Consider the following 20,532-nt stretch of genomic DNA (forward strand, 5'->3'; position numbering starts at 1 on the left):
GCTCGATATTCAAGCACACAATCTGTGCGGCCAAAACTAACCACAGCAGCATCATCAGTTCCTGTTTTATGAGAGTTTAAGTGCATGAGGTCCAATTAGAGCAACATTACTTTGAAAACTCCAATATGGCCCGTGGGAGTGAAACATCATTTTATTAAATCCAGCACTCAGCTGAACTGACTGGAATACTCATATCCACCATGTCTCGAGCTTGTGTACACAGAGACACCAGATGCCATGTGTTTGCAAATGGATTCAAGAATCTTCTCACACCATTGTGACCACTGACGTGCTACCATGATATCAAACTGTACCATCTGGCATCACTTTTATAAAATATGAGCCGCATTGACAAAGGTGAATTGATAATACTATTAACTTATTTAATCTCACCTTTGTCCATTAATCGTTGTTATAAACAATCAACCTTCTTTCTTATATAACATACATGCACCCTCATATAAAAACTTAAGGAGGATGAACTACATAAGAATAAATATTATGTAACCCCAAAACAAATTCACAACTTTATCATACACTGTTTACACCTGCATTCAGAATAAATGACACACAAAGCATTTTTCTGTTTCATAAAAGTGGTTTATTTTAATTTCCTGTTTGCTTCACCCATCATGTTTGTACAGTTCTTCACTCTCTTCAACCAAAAAATAAAGATTTCTGTTGCTGTTGTTGCGCTGTTATCGCAAAAAACCTTTCTTCTTGATTGTGTTGCCAGGTTTGTGCTGGAAACCGCCGCAGTTCCAGTGAGAAACACAGAGAAGAGACTGCTCACATTAGAGGTCGCAGTTCACTGCACCGACATGGTTTTAGCTACTAGATTAGATCAGCAGCACACAACACTGACAGAGGAGAGAAAACACACATTTAAACATCAAAAACCTACATACACTTTTAAACACACACACACACATACTCGTCCATTTTTACTGAGAACAATCACACAGCAACACCACAAACCAACAGACACTGACACAACATTACCTACAGTACAAAAATCAAAAATATCTCCAAATATACAAGTATTATTTACAGCTCAAGAATACATCCTGTCACTCTTACTATAGATACTCAGTGAATTTATCAGAATGTACATCAATATGTACAGAGTAAATACACCGTCTTAAATACTATAAATATAACTATGGTTTGTTCACACACAGACTATTTGCACAGTTAAATAAATACACTATTACTTTACGTTTGTTGAGATAATCTCAGGATCATTTACCAGTAACTCAGTTGAGCTGTAGAGTTTGCTCTGTTTTAATCTAACGCAACAGCTGACACATGGACAAGACAGAAAGACCCTGGAGTTGGACTCCTTGGTTTCAATAGTAGTAATAGTAATGTATCATAATATCATCATTTTAGGTATTATTAGTACTACTATTAAGTTTAATAATGCATGAAAGTGTTTTTCGGGGGGATTTCATATGTAAAACATCATATACAAGATATGACTTGTCCTGAAAGCTATACCATTCCCAAAGTAAAATGTAACTGGTGTCGTGATTGTGCTCTCTTAATGTGTAAGATCCTGTATTTACCTTTGCATCATGTACACACGTCTGTAGTTACAAGCCAAGAAACCAGGGGTGCAGCTTTCTGTGACGATGGCAGTGCTTTTCCTTAACTAACATGATCTACACATGTTTTACTCTGTATTTTGTAGTTTAATGTCTGGAGAGAATTCACTTCTACTTCTACATGAAACTCCCTTGTGCTCGTGTTCCTGTGCTTCCCTAATTGTGCCGTTTCTGCAGAGGTGAGCGCCCTCGTCTGAGGTTATGCACCATCACGAGCAGCAAAATAATATAAAACATGTGGTATATCGTCACAAAAGACTGTATGTCTGTATTATGTAAAACTTTTGTCTTTTTCTCCTCTTTTTCTTTTACAGGTGAAGACTTTAACACCTGCTACACTTCACAGACACGGGTCATCACTCATATCATGCTTTGTCATGTTCTGATGAGTAAAGATTCCATTATATAATTTAGATTTTTGTCGTGTTTGGTGAATTTGTTTTGTGTTTGAGTTATAGTTTATGTGTTTTTTCTCTTGTAAAGTTATGTATTTTTTGACATTTTACTTTCCATTGTCTTTCATGAGCCAGCAATGGGCTTCTACCTCACCCACACACGTGATCTATTTCAATTTACTATTTTTCTTTATAAATATGCAAATAAACCAGGGACAGTGCAAATCAGTGGCATGGAAGCATCAATACAGACATGCTTTTAAAAACGACTGGAAGTCAGAATCTATCCTCTTTTCACAACAGACAAGGTGACGTCACACACACACAAAAAAAAGCAAAGGTGTAAATAATAAAATGAATAGTGCCTGAATTCCTTTTCACTCTTCAGTTTTAGGACTCTTTCACTAAAGTGAGCAAGTATAAATATTATCATAAAACATGTGCTTGCTTGTTGGAATGCTAATGTCTTTACATTAGAAAGTGTTTTATATATATATATATTAATATATATACAGTACAGAGTCTACTGTATGTGCATAAATATTGCTCATCATTTCCGTCAAAGCATTCTTATGATTACGGTTTCAACTCTACACAGCATTTTGTCAAACGTATGTGCTTATAACAATCAACCCCAGGGTCTTTATCTACTTAAAGTGCTCAAGTGAAGGAGACAAGACATTGTTCTGAACTCAAATGCAAAAAAATAAAATAAACCTAACCAAGCTAACAACGCGAGGAAAGCATAACGCAAACACTGACAACAGAGATGCTGTTCAGGCACCAAAACAATGAGAGTGAGCTTCACACTACATCTGTTCAGTCTCAAGTATTGTCTCAGGGAGGGGCCACAAGAGTGTGGGTGTGGCATTGGCTCCCCCTGCTGGCCAGTAGAGACAACATTTTTATCACGTTACAGTTCCACATTATACCCTTAAACACATATCGTCATACAATACTACACGTTAAAAATAAAGAGGTTCTAGTTTAGTTCTCACAAATAGAGGAAAAGATGTTTATAGTGGTCACAATTTCAGAAAACGTAAAACAATAAAACATAGACTTCCACCTCCCTGGGATGAGGTACGATTATTAACCCACAGCATGGCAGTAAAATACTTAAACACTGTAACATTGGAGACTTACTGTAGTCACACGTCGACACTACAATGTTTAATCTCTCTCTGTATTTCTGGACAAACAGCTGTGCAGGTGGTGCAGACAAAGCAAGGTGGTCTCCTCTCTCCCTCCACCACATCAGAAGAGGACCTGTATCTATGGTGTGTTGCCACGGCATCCCCTGGGTAACACAGCTCTATTTTTAAACAGGCTGGGTCACGGGGAGCTCTCATTCACACACTAATGCATGTCCACTTGTACATGCACCGTCTGTCTGTCTGTACACAAAGACACAACTCGCATTATACCAACTCCTTCTCTGCCTGCCTCGCTAGTACAGAGGAAAACAAACACGAAGCAGCCAGTCTGCTTATCTCTACTAAGGCAGTGATTAAAATAGAATCGCTTCATTAAAATAACTGATTAAAAGGAATAGAATGGCTTTGTCTATGCCAGCTGCGACTGGACCAGCACAGAGACGACGTGTCCTGATACCAACACTACAGAGAAGATTGTTTGAAGGGGAAAACAAAAAAAGGTGTTAAGGCTCAGAGATGCTCTAACTACGACGGGTGTCTGTGCTTCAGTGTTCGCGAAAATGAAAAAATAAAAAGTTTGTTCCACCCATTACACTACTGTGGTGTATATAAATGATTTACGGTGACATTCCAGCCTACTGCACAACACACATGTATAGTATTCTACATTACGGGGGAGGTGGGATAGAAGGAGAACCACAGCTTTATTAAGACTCTTCTCTGACTAGTTATTATTGCTGATGCATGATAGGCACAATCAACGTGAAGATATAATGTGATCGTAAAACTGTGTACACTATCAGAATCACTAATTACACACTGTAACGGATGCATTTGTAATCATTTTGTCATATACTGTAGATGAGGAATGTTTTCATACAGTGATGCAGATTAGGACAAGATGAGTGTCTCCTTCCATCCTGTCCCCACAAAAAAAGACACAACCCTCTACAAGTGAACCAGAGGAGAACGATCATCACCCAGAGCAAGGGACATTCCATTTGTCTCAGAAATGACCTTCTCTAAACAGTCAACACACCAGATTACATCTCAGCACAATATTAAGCATGTTGGTGTTGCACACACCTTAACCTCAGCCAGAGCTTATTACAACACAAAGTCTGTATCTAAGCACACGCCGGCCATTTATAACCTTCACCCTGCCCCCCCCTCTGCCCCTCTCTCTGCCACTGGAATACCTTGACAGATGAAAAAGCTTATAAGACCAAAAGGGACTCACATTCCCATGATCCCTTCATCTCAGCCGGAGTGATGGGCTATTAGCAGCATGGATCCTACGATGGGGAAGAACCATAGGCAGGGAGCGATGAGGCAGACAAGGGGGTAGAGATGTGGCTGTGGGGTTAAGATGTGATGAACACTGCAACAACTGGCAGTGAATCTGTTCCTCCCTTTCTTCCTCTCTAGCTCTATCTCTGGGTTTAATGGACGGAATGATCTACGAGACCAGTGAATCATAGCTCAGATTCGGGAGAGCCGATGTTCTGGTAACCCGTCTTGGTGCTGGTGCCGTAGTTGGTGTTGGTCATCTCCTGAGTGCCACCAGGGCCCAGGTAGGCACGGTGGGCAGGCATTGGCGAGGGAGTCTCGCTGGGGTTCTTGCTGAGGATGAAGCGCTGCTCATCCTGCTCCTCCAGGTTGGAGATGTCCTTCATCATGCCTTTACGGTAAGAGACAGACAGCTTGTTGGAGCCGTCTGAGATCAGGTTGAAGTGGCGAACGATGAAGACAAGGGGTAAAGGCAGCAAGGCCACAACAATGAGGGTATAGGCCAGGGCTAAAGCCCAGGGAGGGTAATTGTGGAAATGCTCTGAGCCCTAGTAAGATGCAGAGGATAGAGAAAAAGACACAGAAGTATGAAACATGTAGAAAGACATGGAAATAGAGCCACAGATCGTGATTTCACTTTGGCAAGCACTGGCATGGTTGGGTTCTAGTTCCATTCAGAACCTTGGTGCTAGTTAAATAGAACAATTGTGTGGAAACAAGCGTTTCCACACTTCTTCCGGAGATCACTGCATTTGTTTCCTTTGCCATTTTCACTGGTACATTGTCGTACCTTCTTCCGCTTGTCTACAGCTTACATTGACAAACCTAGGTTTAAAATTTGGAGGGAGAACTGGAACCGTGCCAGAGTGCTGTCAGTGTGAAAGCACTGAAAGTGAGGAGTGACCACACTGACCTCGGACTCCACCCACGCGTTGTATCCCGCAGGGCTGATGACCATTTCGAGGACAGTGGCGGCAATGAGCACCACCAAGACAGCCGGAGAGACGTACCGCCACATGTAGTAATAAAAGGAGTATGGCCTGAAACCAAGCATGTCTTCCAAGTCCTGCATGAACCTATGAAGACACGGAAGAAGGAACTAATGTAGGACAGACGATCCAATCAGAATATGTCTTATTTTTCATACAATTTTTACACCAAAACCCAAATACCACTTTGAAGGACCCAGTATCTACAACAGATATTAAATTAGGCACACTTCTGTCAAGAAATCAGTCTGTTCTACCTCTTAGTGCCGTAGATCCAGGCTACAGAGATGTTCTCCAGGATCACCACCATTATGAGAGGCAAACCAGCAGAATAGTCATCAAACATGGTGACAAAGTAATTCCCTGACCGCTGCACAAACAGCAGACCCATCAGGAAGGCTATGACACAGCAGAACACTGGGGGAGAGAAGTAGAAGAAACAATCAGAGTCAGAGAATTGTATCAAGTGAACTCATTTTGATTTGAGGAACCAGAATCAAGACTCACCACACAGGATCTCCTTGCGGATCTTGAAAGCATCCAGTATGGGTGTAGTGATGCCGGTCATGGTGCCAATCATGCTTCCCAACCCCAAGTTAATTAGCATGAAGAAGAACATGACGGACCAGAAGGGACTCGCAGGGAAATGTGTCATGGCCTCAGTGAAAGCAATGAATGCAAGACCAGTTCCCTGAACAGCCTGGATCATGGAGAGATGATGACAAAGAGGTTTTACAGTGGTGGACAGTGGCCAATGTTCTGCTTAGAAATGTCAAAAAGAAAAGTATCACTGACTCCCATTTTCTACGTTCACTAGATTAGAGTAGATCAGACACAAAATCCTCCAAACACTAATAGAATTGGCAGAAAGAAAGAAAGGTACAACTAATAAAGCTATGAACAAATGAATCATTCCAAACTGGAACAACAAATAAATGAAGCAGGACAATAGTCATACGCCTCAGCTGTAATCAGTTGACAGCCAGCTCACCACAATGTATTAGTCACGCTACAATCATGGCCACTCTCTCACCAAGGCAGTCGTCCATTTAAATAACACCCAACCCCCCTCACTCATTTCTTGCCCCCAGCCTCCGCCTTTCTAGATCAGTTCTTCAAATGTTATTTATAATCACAATGTTAAGAGTAATTAAGAGTCGAACTGTTTCCATTTGTTGAGATAGTTCCTGAGTGAAAATGTCACAAATAAGGTGATGCATCATGTGACAGGGAGTTGGTTGTCAGCTGCATAGTAATTTACTGATAAAAACGGAGCCTTCCCAGAAGCAATAGGCAACATGCTGTTAAACATGATTAAACATATTTTCAAAGGTCACTTCAAATTAAAGTTTGATTACATTTCCATATTGAGAAAAACAACACAATATCCACATCTTGATTACATGTTTACACGTTCATGTTCATTAACACACGACTGAGTGGCTGTATGGAAACAGGCGTCCTGACCTTGGTGGAAAATACCGGCCTGCTGGTTCTTTATCTGTAATTTCTAATAAATAAACAAATATTTTGCGACATCTCAACCGTTATTCTCCCATTTCAGGCCTTTAAAGTCTTTCCTGCTGACCTTGTTGAGTTCGTCCTCCAGCAGACAGGCGTCCAGGCCCAGCTGGCCAAAGCTGTCCTCCTTCACTGTCTTAATGACACCGTACATCTCTTCGTAGTCCTGGGATGAGAGATGGGAGAAGTTGATGTGACGAGGGATGAGCTCTTTGCTCAGCACACCAGTGTTTACGTAGCCCAGGATCTTCTCTGCATTCCTGCACATGGAGAGTTAGAGGTGTGGAGAAGATGAATGTGTTAGTGAGCGAGGAGATTATAGGGCGGGAATGAGTGAGTAAGTAAGACAAGGCTGGTCAAAAAATACTCACTCTACAACACACTTCTCATTCATTAGATTCGCCTTGAAGCCGAGAACAGCAAACACTACTAGAGTGGCCAGGATGGAGGTAATAAAGTTGATGACGGAGACCAGTATTGCATCAAAATGGCAGTTGTTGTCTCGCTTGTTGTAGCTGGAGAAAGCGATGACGCCGCCAAAGCCCAGACCGAGCGCAAAGAAGACCTGTGTCGCTGCTTCTCTCCACACCTGTGGCTCTAACATCTTTTCCAGCTAAAGAAGAGAGAGAGAGAGACAACTTTTAGTAGTGGATCATATATACTGTCATTTATCATCTTAAAATCCCTCTCAAGTTGATTTATTACAGTATTTCATAAACAGTTTACATCTGCGTCCTCAAACACTTGACTTAGGGTATAGAATATAACCTTAGAGGAAGATCAGTTTCACCTATTCATTAAGATTTCTGATTGTTTTTCTTCCTGTGATAGGATGGACATCTTTGGGGACATGAAATATAACAAAACAACTTAAAAAAAATAATATTCAAAAAAAGTCAAACTTCTACACATGATACTTGGTTTATCTCTGAGCACAACATTTGATCAGAGCTCTGAGGACTACTGAGGCGGAGACTTAATCATAGTGTAATGTAAAAGCTATAAATCAATAAATCTGTCTTACTTATTAACCTGTTTCCTTTGATAGTGCAACTTCCAATTAATTCATGTTGCATGACCAGAGAGAGCAGCTCATAAAGTAACTGCACAGTAATTCACAGTAAGTCATGTGCAATCATACACACTCACCACTAGAGGGGGGTATCTAACCAACACTTGACATAATGTGGACGTGCCATTTTCTTTGAATGAATCTGAATGGCCTTGGTGGTCAAGAGGCGGACACCTTCCACAGATGATGTCAATCAAGTTACATGATTAGAAAAGAAGAGACTACATTTCCCCAAACGGCCATTACATTTACACTTCGTCCTCAGAAATTCACCATTTCCTGCTGCAGTAAACCTCTTTTAGAGTTGCTTTGTTCTTTGAGTATGAATCACAGTCGTTTGATCTCACCTTTGGGGTGAACATGTGAGCTATGCCGTCCACTGCTCCCTTCAGCAGCAAACCTCGTACCAGGAAACAGAAGAGCACCACATATGGGAAAAGAGAGCTGAAGTACATCACCTAACAGAGAGGGAGAGAGATGAAGTCAAACACATCACACAGTGTTGCCATGGACACCCACACACGGCATAAATCCCAAAACTGTTTTGTGTTTGCCGGGCACTAAATCTGTGAAATCTCTCCTTGACACAAAAACCCTTCCTCCAGGATTATGAGCATCTATTGAACCATAAAATACAACTAAAAATGTCTCTCTGTTTATCTATTATATAACCTATAATAATACCTATCCATCCATCCATCCTCCACATAAGGGTCATAATCTATATATGTACATATATGTATAATCTATAATCCGTGGGCTGGATGTTACAATGCAGTATACGACTCACTTTCTGATGAACCTTAAACAAAGTTGTTGCATCCTCAGCCAGCCTTTGCTCTATTATTAATGCTGGATGTCTCTTAAAACTAGATTTTCAATCTGTCGAAATATTTTATATTTATGGTCTAAAATCACAGTGTGAATCTCTACAGTCTGCAGCCTCTAATCCTGCTGTGCAGTCATAGATATCCCATACCTTCCCAGAGGACTGGATGCCCTTGATGGCAGCCAAGCAGACCATGATCCAAGCCACTAGCAGGCACAGGGTCATCTTCCAGTTGAGGCCACCAGTGTCGTCAATTGTGCTGGTGATGTTGAGAGCCTGGCGGTACCAGAAATAAGTGGTGGCTGAGCTTTTTTCACACTCTGGCTCCACAACTACAACAGCAGAGAAGAAAGATAGGGAAAGCAGGATCTATAAAATGTGTTTAGACCAATCTCTTGTTGACCAATCTCTTTGTTTTCAGAGAGTAATTCTCTATTCATCTCTCTCTCTCTCTCTCTCTCTCTCTCTCTATATATATATATATATATATATATTTATATGTATAGATATATATGTATGTGTATATATATGTATATATATATATATATATACATACATGTTTATGTATATACATATATGTAGGTTACTACATTGGACACTCCACAGCGTCACTGCATTAATAACCATAAGATTCGACTCCCTGCCCTCGAATGCTAATGAAAGCTGATGCTCTTCACTACGTCAGAGTCTGTTTGTCTTTTCACTACAGGCTGAAATCCATCTGACCGGGCTGAACACTTAAAGTTTTCAGATTGAAACTGCAATTTAAAAAAATGCAATTACCATTGAACTTGTTCAATATTAGATTGCTATATGCTCTCCACTTATAAAAAAAGAATGTAATACCCATGGAGCTGCAGCTAACGATTATTTTCATAATCGAATCATAATCGTTATTTTCTTGATTAATCGAGTAATCGTTTGGTCCATGAAATGTCAGAAAACTTTACAAAAACATTGATTGGTGTTTGTCAAACCTTTGGCAATATAGAATACAACTGAATTGGGAACAATTAATATATTTACATTCTCAACCTTGCATTAGAATATAAAGTAATTAAAATTCCAGAGTGCAGAATTCAGGGGGATCCATCGACTCTCTTCTTGGCTAGTGTAAGTTTGTTTACCTTGACAGTTTCAATTGCACTTCCTGCACTCTTCCTCAGAAGTGTCACATGTAGAGTTACAACACTGGAGGTCACAGCATCATCACATCACGTGATGAAATCTGAAGCTGTCAAGGTAAACAAACTTACACTAGCCGAGAAAAGAATGCAGTCAGAGTAGACGAACTGTTGTGTTTTTGTTACTTCCTCTTCCATGGAGTCAGTTGGTTGCAATACTCAACTGCAGCCCTGGATGCCACTAAATCCTACACACTGGTCCTTTAATGTTTTGATGGTGTTGTGTGATGTTAAATAAATATTGAACTGCAGCTGACTTATAATTATAGATATATGTATCAGGAATCATAATCACAATACCTGTCAGAGAATTATGATTAGATATTTCCCTGAATCATTCTACCTGACGGGTTTCACCACAGGCCCGTCTCATCTATGGAGACAGCAAAAACACTTCTCTATTACACTGCAGGACCACCACTGTAGACGGCACAGCCACAGCGAGGCAACACAAGCTGCTTCAATGCGACGACACGTTCTGTAGCTATAGTCACCACCCTGTTCTGTGTGTCTGCATCCACTGAGATACTTAGCTGAACAGAGAATTGTCTCTGCAGGACTCTGCAGTCTTCATTTCCCTTTTCCTTTCATCAGTGTCTGGGCTTTGCCGAAGATAAAATTACATTTGTATCTGCACTTGTACATCTCTACCTGTTGTGCTGTGCATTGTTTTTTGTGACTCACTGGCTTGGGTTCCATTAATCCTGATGGGGCATTCAGCCCAAGGCAGTGGATACTGGAAAGACTTGAGGAAATAGAAGATGCTCCAGCCAATAATCACGTTGTAATAAAGGCCCACAAAACCGCAAACCTGAAGGGACGTGAGAGAAAACATCAGCCAGTGTCACTCGTAAAAACAGTTGCACAAATACACAAACAGCACATGGAGAAGAAAAGGGAACAGCACACAGTTTGTCAAAGTGAGTTAGAGCAAAGATGCTGCGTACACAGCTTAGGACCAGAAAGAGCATGAATTATTGAGCCATTTGCTCTCAGCGGCCAAGGCTGAGGTTCTCTCTGAGAAGGTATTTATTTATAGCCGCTGAATCTCACTCCGTCAAATCCGAGGTGCCGCACGGCTCACTGCCCCAGGCCAACCATGTCCCTGCCCTCTTTAACACTTGATTGATGAAATCACTTTCAGAATGACTGACACGGTAAATCAGTGACAGTGACTGTTTTTGGCTCATAATGCAGACGAGATGAATTCACAGAGGTACTCACCATCAGACTGGAAACTCCAATGCCTCCCAGCTGTGGGTAGACGTAGTTCCACACCCCGATGCTGCCACGTCTGATCCTCTGACCCACAGCCAACTCCAGGAAGAACAAGGGGATGCCAATGAGCAGGAGGAGAATAAAATATGGCACCAAGTATGCACCTGAGACAGAGGATGGTCAGAGAGAAGGATTACTGCACGGCTGTATGGCATTTGGTAAATTTGAAAGTGTTTGTAAACCATGTACAGGGAAGGACAAAGTCTGGTATAGCAGTAGAGGGGGTGCTGTTTCATTTAATCTCTTACATGTTCTATTTTGAGGTCTCCTCCTTTCATCTTCCTCCACCACTCAAATGTCACAGTTTCTAACCCCTTAATCTTCCTAGTTTCTCTTTTAAAATCTCATTTTTGCTCTAAGTCATCTTTAATTTCCATTCACCACTTTCTCAGATAGGCCTGTCTATTTCTGCAGAAGGGACAATAGAGAGAGAGAGAGACCATGTTCAGTCCCGCTTACGTCAAGACACAGAGGGACACCATGGTTACCAAACCATCCAAAGTCAGAGAGAATGGGCTCACACTGACGGACATCTGGTTTGAGCAGCCGGTTTCCAGACTCAAACCAAATGACTGTGATGTTGCGATGATCAAAAATGCTGATAATGCTCTGAGTGGCTATTAGAGCGAGCAGCAGACAAAGGAAACAAAGAACATAGGGTTTTGTTTTGCTTTTGTATTATTATCTGGACTGTTAAGAGTAACCACTGTGTTATAGTGCCTACTTTTACAGATCTTTGATGTTTATTCTGAGCAAAAAAATAGAGGAAAAGAAAATGTGAGTAGAGAACTATTGTGGTAACTGTTCACTCCATTGTTTTTTACTTCAAATATTGCTCATCAGCCAGCCAGCTGGATGGTATTTATATGTATTACCCCACCAAAGGTTTTTCCACATCACTTCAGTGCAAATTCCAAGTCATTTCTTTTTTGCTGTTGGCTCTAAAGCCTTGAGCAAAGCCAATGTGTCATTGTATCCTTCAAAAAAGGTAAGTATACATACATAAGAAGCATGTTTCCAAATATGGAACACACAAAAAAATGACTGCAAGGACGGGGTCACTTCATTTCTTCAAATCAAAGTGTCTTCAGTTTCAATTCACTTTGTTTATGTCAGGACAAAAATGAGACACTTTGTGTTGTTTTGTTCAACTCAAGATAAGATAAGATGTAAATGTACTAAGAAATAAAACAAGAATGGAAACAGAACCTATAGATATATAACAGAAATAGCAATATACAAAAACAAGATAGAGACATGGATTTATCCGAAAGAAGACATCGACAGTTTGTCCTTGTTAATTGGACAAGCCCAGGCAAGACAATGCAGTACAATCAGTGAGTCAGCAGGACACACACACACGCACACGTTCTAAATTAAAATGTGCAAATACACACATATTCAGCTTTGTTTTCATGCATTTCAATCATAGCTTCTTCACACAAACCCTCCTACACAAGGTCAAACCAACAACGCTGAAAGCCTAGAAAATAAGTGTTTACTCTTCTACTTCCTCCATGTTTTAGTCACCACGTATTCACCTCATCATAGTACGTGTAAATCATAATAGCAGACAGATAAGCCTGAGAAACCTGCAAGCAAAACCAACAACAATGAATAAGGTGGAGGATCCCTCATTATAGTAGAACCCTGAGTGAAACCACATTATTCTTATCTTGTAGCTTCTGATTGCACAATCCATTAAGGAACGTTAAAGACACTGCCCCTCTGATTTGTGCCAGTAGTTGGCAAAATTGGTTGACGTGACACAATTTTTCAAAGAGAGGAACTAACACTTACCAACTTGTTGGCTAAATATATCATACAATATGGGGTTATGGCCTAAAAGGACTATATTGTGATATTGGGAAAGCTATAGCTGCCCAAAACTAACAAAATCCACCCAGTAGAACTAATGATATTATATTAAAGATGAAATTAATATTTCCACCTGATCTGAACAAACACACAAACACACTTACTCCTCTCACCTTCTAAAAAAGAGATGGTAAATAGGAACAATTCTGAAAATATGAGCTGTGGATGGAAGTCAATGTGTGCAGGAATCACCATCAGTTTATCCTGAAGTGAAACGTTCACGTTATATACTCTACGGGCAGGACTGACACTAACACTGAGACTAACACTGTCTCCAGACAAAGCAGTGCCAGCTAATTCAATAAATAACTGCTGATCTTGTTAAATTATGTATTAGCAATGTGATGCAAACTGAACTTTTATGAGATAACACATTATATTTCGTACAAATCGTCAAGAGACCACAGAGTATTCTCAATCAAATCACATCTCTGTAAGTGATTGCCAGGCACTAACACCTACGAAGTGTTAGTGTGTTACACAAACCTTTCACGTTACTGCGATTCAGACTGCACAAACATCCATTCACCTACCTCCACCGTTCTTCTGGCACAGGTAGGGGAACCTCCAGACATTACCCAGGCCCACTGAAAAGCCCACCTGTGCCAGGATGTACTCCAGCTTGTTGTTCCAGGCCGGTCGACCGTCCTCAGCGTCCGGGTCTGGAGAGGGCAGCAGTGCCTTTACTGGAGCGGTCGAGCCAGGACTCAGGCCCATGCTCATCTGACTGCTCTTATAGTCCATTGGGTGCTCGAGGGACAGCAGGTCAGCCACAGACTCAGTGACAGGCTCATTGCTGTGCTCCCGCTGGGTCACCTTGGTGTTCTTTGGCATGGCAGCAACACAGGTGCTCCTTCAGAGGGACGAGGGTGGTGAATTAGAGGAGCTGCAGATGAGCCAGGGGCAGAGAGTTGTGCTTATTTCTTAAATCTGTGAAGAGAAAGACAGTTGTTTAATCTCAGGTAATAGTTAATCATCATTTCTGTTAAAAATATCAACACTTCAAAAAGTAAAAACTTTAAACAAGCCATTCAAACAGGCAACTGACGGTAAAGGTTTAAGACAACAGCCCAAACATGACTCAGCTAAAATGTTTGTCCCTGATTTTTATTTACATTTTTACAGACTGTGCATAGTGAAGCATGCACTATTTTGGATTTCTGGATTTTCATCTGTCCGATCCTGTGATTTTGATACTGACTGATACCGATCAACAAATAATTAATGATAAACAAAGAAGACTAATAACAAATTAAAATAGCAATTAGTTGCAGATCTACAGTAAGTTTAATTAATATGTGTGCTTGTCTGACTAAACATTATGACTATGTTCAGATTCCCGGCCACGTTGTACAAATCCAATTCATTTCAGATTCATTACAGATCAGATTTTCACACTCATAACTGCAAGTGTCTTGCGTCTGACTTTCATGTGAGCGTCCTGTTAAACTGCACGCACGCGGACATTGATTCCTTTTTGCATGAGTCACCACCTACAACAGAAAACATATCAGACAGACTCTGTATGGAAGCGGGAGGAAGGTCAAAATGGTGCAGGGTGATGATGTAAACATTCAGCACATGCATATTAGAAAGATAGCCATGCGTTTTGATGAGACCATTCCCCCCAATGTTGCATGGCCATCTAGGACCACACAGTGTAGTGACTTAAATCCCTGAAAAAATTTGGTATTACGAATGTATATATACAAACTTAGCCTATGTCCACCTCTGGCTGAGCTCAGTGTGAGCTCTGGCCCACAGACTCATGAAGCTCTGAATATGTTGTCAGTGATTAATGAGGAAAATAGTCAAACCAGTTAAGAAAGAAAACTATTTCAGTACTTGTAGCCCTTAAGAGTGCCACAAGAAAAGAGTCAGACTTGTCCTCAGTGACCTAATACATTTTAATTCCAAATAATGTCCACTGCTGTTCCTGTTTGCTTGTTACATACAGAATTTGTAAAGGAAGAAAAGCTGTGGCACATTAGAGCCCTAAGTGAGGTATTTCAGTAATCCACTTCATTAAGGCGAATGAGACTCACAGAGATTGAATTACAATCCTTTTTTACAGCAGGACCCATTATACTAAAGTTGAGTCATGTGCACAGCATAAACAGCAGTGAGCAGCCTCCAGTGGAGAACAGTGCAGTAAAACAAAAGCCTCTAAGCAAACTTTTCACTAGTTATTAGTATATTCTGTATTTAGGTTCAGTGTCTGCGGAGGTTGATTATTCTGTATATTGTTAGTCGTTGTGATGAAAGCTTCCAGTGTTTGTGTATTAAATCGCAGGTTTTCTTGCAGAGAATGTGGGGAATGAGCTGACACAAGTTAACTTAGCACATGCTTGTTGCAAATATCCACTAATGATCCTACATGTTTGTGTCCCCCTCAGTGGAAACTGAATCAAAGTGACTGCATCAAAGATGTCCATAAAGCTTGGATCTCCCCCTTCATGAACACCCAGATCCTGTTCCACTTCACGTTATGATCACCATAAAACAGGCAAACAAACGGTATTGCCAGTCTCACAATGGTCAGTTTGTTTTAGGAGTTTCTGAACAACATGGCACCCCTGCTGTTTGATGATGTTAGCGATGACACACTTTTCCTAACCTCCACTATAAAAATGCTGTAAAAGCCTCATTGTTTTCAATGGAAATGTTGCAGCTGCAAGCACAAAACACTGAAACTGACGAGGTGCTTGACTGTGTTGAAGATGCAGCTGTGGCCTTGATCTTAGGGAGGCTTCCTCCACAACTAAAGCTGAAGTGATGCTGCTGAGCAAGGCACATCATCAACTCAACTCCTGCTGCTCCATCCATCCATCCACCTTCTACCGCTTTATCCTCCACATGAGGGTTGCTGTGCCAATCTCAGCTGACATAGGGCAAAGACCATATATAAAAAAGGATGTAGTCTTACAGTTTCCTCCTGAAGCCAACCAGGAATTAAGAATATGCTGAATAGCCACTAGTGAGCAACTGCACTGGTTACAAGAAGACGTTTGAATGGAAAACAATCCGCTTCCCTCTTCATTCACAACATTTCCTGAGGAGGTAATCAGTTGCTCGTCTTCTTCAACAGCACATGATGTCAATTTTGTGAATTATCTTTCCCTTTTAGAGGAAAATAGCGTGATCGAAAGCTGGATAACGCTTGGTTGCAGGCAACTGTGAGTTTCTGGTAGCAAAAAGTCAACATGGTGTCACAAGGCTTCTAAACGGGAGTTCAGATTCCGATGTGGGACTTTTTGCACTTGTGTTGCTCACATGCTCCTTGTATGAGAGTGTGACTGTCATGTGGGTTAAATACTTGAGTTGAATTTCTTGTTTGTGTCAAAACACATTTGAATAAGACAGGACTCTTCTCAATGTTCGTGTTTGAACTGATATAAAACACTGTGAAGTCATTAGCATGTATTATACACGAATTAAATGATGTGGATGGACAACCACAAAAGTTTTCTGGAGCAGAAAATGACTGACACCAGACTTAAAAGGGACAGGGGCGTCTAATCTGACACCAGATGCAGCCAGATGAAATTGAAACAGCTTTTGTTCGCGGTTGCTTCTCAAGTACAGTTGCCAGTCGGCTGGAAAAAGCCAACCTGGAGGTCACAGCAGCAGCACGCACATCACATTCCTGTATAGTGGCAATGAGCGCCTGCAGTCACGACACACAGCAGCTCTCTGGGTGCAACATCAACACATCCCAGGGCAGCAGTGACTTTTTCCCACAGCAGAACTACAACTTCACAATACTGAGTCATCGTGGAACACTCTGAATCAAGTGTGGGACGACGATGCGTATGTTTGCAAACAAAAATGGATGACTTGCCGACTTTTGTGGATTTTCTGCAGTGTAAAGCAGGAGCTCTGTATGAATGTTCTAACACTACATGTTTGCCCTATTTTAAAATACAATGAAAATGTAGCTATAGTTAGTAACACACTGCCCCATTCCCTCCAACATTAATCTCCTCTCTAGCTTTTTAATCATGAGCAGTGAGGCTTTTGGATGTTGATGCAGATAAACATTAACAACTTACACGGTTTCACAGTATGTGCTGACACAGATGGCACAATAGAGAGACAGACATAGAGCTGGACTTCACATTCAGTGCAAGTCACAGTTACAGATCATGACTGAGTAATCAGGCTCCATCTGAGGGAAACGTAGGCACGTGTGGTTTTCTTTTCCGTGACGCTGAAGATAATTAGAGGCAGGAAATTAGAAGTGCTGAACGACACATTAATGAAAAGGTGATACGTGACAAGATGTGCGTTCTTTTAAAAGAAGGAGTGGTGACAGATGTCTGTGACAAGTGTGCATTTGCCTCTTGGGAGGTTGTGCTCCTGTGAGCTATATATTCCTAAATAAATGGTGGTGATTATATGCCCACACAGGTTCTCCCTCTCTGCTACAAAGATATGCTCCACTTTTATCTAGTCTGGTTGCTAAGCAATGGCTCTTTGTGCAAAATTGAAACCCCATCCCTGCAGCATCACCATCGCCTATCTCTCCTCTGCTCCATCTTAAATGGACAGGCACGAGATTCCTGAAGGACAAGTGCAAATACACTGAAGCCTCCTTGTTGACTCTTTCAGTATCTATCAGACATCCACCACAGTCAGGATCCTCTGCAGCTTTTACATTTATCTGGGTGTAAAATTGTGAAAGATAAGGTTTGGTCAGATGCCAGTTAGGGTGAACTGTGCTCCCTCTCACTGAGGTTTCAGCCTGAACACACTGACAGGCACAGGTACACAAGGGGAGCACCTGCGTGGCCGTGATGAGGCGTCCTGCAGACACGCTACACACAGGCCCACGCACCATAGCTTCAGGTCTGTGTGGATATAACCTCTGAAGCCTTGTCAAGGTCAAATGAATCACCTGATAAAAACAAAGCCAGGATGCTCACGGCTCATGTATAAATCAGCGGGTGATCAGCCGCGCGCAGAAAACGTCACGTTGCTGGTAGATTTGGAAACTCGCTGCGCGCCATCACCGTCAAACTCGGATGATTAATGGGCGACGATCACGGCGAACACTGCTGCGACGAAATAAAGCACCATTTGTCAGGTGATGAGGTGAGAGCTGACGCCCGTCTCTGTCAAGTGATTCCGTGTTTAAAGAGATGCCAATCCTCAACAATACAAAACTATTCAATCACAGACAGAATACGCATGTATTAAACCCGATATATGGCGCTTACACTGGTTACAAGAGTGCCATCCTTACCTCGTGCAGTATGCAGGACGGATTATGACGTCCTCAGCGTGCAAACAGTGTGAATCCAAAGAGTGAGCGGTTTATTCAGTATCTTCATTCATGCGCTGACTCCGTGTGCAACATATCTGCGCGCAAAGAGATGCGAAATCACTGAGCTTCCAGTCACACGGGGCGCATTGTGCGTAAAGTGTGACGCAGGAGCTCAACGCCCGCCACTATAACAACATTAACCTGTGCAGGTTTGAAGGCGTTTGTCTCATATCAGAGTTTTAACGACGCTCTGCTCTGCCTGAAGACTCGCTCGTACCTCACGTTGCCACGTGGTTGCGGCTGTGTTGTGGGATAAATTCAGCCGCGCACGGAATGAAAAACATTACTACTGTATGTATGTGGCAAGTCACGACGGAGTCTGACGCAGGTTTGACTCAGCCGCTCGCGCGCACGTCAGCTCTGGTCCAGAAGAACATCTGCAGTGTTCCCAAAAACGTAATACAGGAATCACACACTGATGGCTTTCACTCAAACTCGTCACACGACGTGATGGAAGAGCTGCGTTTGGTGTCCAGATTCGTGAACATCCCTGCAGCCCGGAAATACAATAGCTATAATAATACTACTACTAATAATGATAATAATAATACTACTAATAATGATAATATGTGCAATGTATGATACTAATTACACGAGGAGGTGCTTGTTGACACAATAATTGACATGTCATCACACACACACTACAACAGGTGTGTGTGGAGGGGGAAATGGTTCCTAATGGAAGTTTCTGTAGTGAAGATAATTTGTGGCACAGTCATTTTTCTCTCTGACACCAGCAATTTATTCTGCCCTTGACTCAGTGAGTGTGATATTGCTCTCACACTTCATATTTGATCCTGCCCGCATAGAGGTGGTCTTCTGTTTTTTATATTTCACATTTTTCAGTTACTAAATCTGGCCCCATAAAAGAAATATTCTTCAGTTTATTAAACTTAGGTCATGTGGCTGAATTACAGTTTTCTCAGTGCAGTCTAAAAGATAATATTGCAGATTACTATTTAAAGATGGCCTTTTTGTCTCACTATAATGGATCATTATCCAGACAACTTAGACATCTTGGAGTTGATCCTGTGGAACATGGACAAGTGTTTCATAGAGCAGCTCATTAGCATCATCCTCTCTCTGTCACCACAACAAGCTTAGCGATGGAAAAATGGGGCTAGAAAAAGGTGTGAGTCAAACAAAGACATGATACAGAGACATTTACAGATGGAATGTGCGTAAGTTTGATATCTGCTGGAGTCACAGGATGCTCCGCCACTGATAAACACAAAGCTTGGCTTTCAAAGCACTGACTGCTGTCAGCTGTCATATTTTACAGTGATTGTTTTCACTCACTCCTGTTCTTACTCCATGTTTCACGTTAGGATCAGCAATGTAAAGAAATAAACAGAGACCATCTCCTAACCCTGCAGTCTGTGCTCCAATCACAAGACACCTCCAAAACACACCTCCTTCTCTCCCACACATGCACAAGTATAACAGGCTACTGCATCAACTGACAACATGTATGCACACCATGTTCCCCATCTCCTTCAATTCACTCATGTGACTCACTTTCCAAGGGCTGAGTGCTGGGATCAGTTGCCATGCCAACCACAAATCATATGATGGTTGCTCATGCTGCCCCCATACCTATGTTGTTCTGCAGTGCAACTACTGAGCTAAGCTGCTGATATAGTTCAACATCCCTCTGCCTTTCAAGAGAAAATGTATCACAGTGCTGGTGTTTCATCCTGTCATTACAGTTTTTTACTACTTTCAATTGTCATGTCATGGTCAGATTTATGCTGCAGTGGTAACTCATCTTAATGCTCTATTAATAATCACAGGTCATAATTACACTCAGGATTATTGAGGCAGGTAAAGTGGATGAAAAAAAGATGACGTTACATAGTTGATTCATGGCATCACAGAAGAAATGTTACCTATAATGCAACACCAACACAGCTCTCCATCATTATCACTCTGACCTTAACAGTCTTGACCTTGAGCTGCCCGGGTGATTTTATCTTTATTCCTCACACACAGCACAGAAGGCTGTC

At 41.5% G+C, this 20,532-nt stretch overlaps 2 protein-coding genes across 5 annotated transcripts in view; one reads left to right on the forward strand and one right to left on the reverse strand.

Annotated features, from left to right (window-relative positions):
• The window catches only part of samd11 (sterile alpha motif domain containing 11), a 1,171,052-nt gene that overhangs the window by 543,817 nt on the left and 606,703 nt on the right, over positions 1-20,532 (forward strand). The gene's annotated exons all lie outside the window — the stretch shown is intronic.
• Positions 579-18,787, reverse strand: slc6a17 (solute carrier family 6 member 17). The gene is made up of 12 exons (XM_044038064.1): positions 18,446-18,787; positions 13,734-14,130; positions 11,269-11,426; positions 10,729-10,855; positions 9,011-9,192; positions 8,379-8,489; positions 7,331-7,572; positions 7,027-7,219; positions 5,946-6,138; positions 5,696-5,855; positions 5,363-5,525; positions 579-4,997 (listed from the first exon to the last, which is right to left on the reverse strand). Exons 2-12 carry the CDS (start codon positions 14,032-14,034, stop codon positions 4,635-4,637), a joined length of 2,193 nt encoding a protein of 730 aa, XP_043893999.1. The 5' UTR covers positions 14,035-14,130; positions 18,446-18,787; the 3' UTR covers positions 579-4,634.

This window comes from Solea senegalensis, linkage group LG11, assembly GCF_019176455.1.
Source record: "Solea senegalensis isolate Sse05_10M linkage group LG11, IFAPA_SoseM_1, whole genome shotgun sequence".
Lineage (NCBI taxonomy): Eukaryota > Metazoa > Chordata > Actinopteri > Pleuronectiformes > Soleidae > Solea > Solea senegalensis.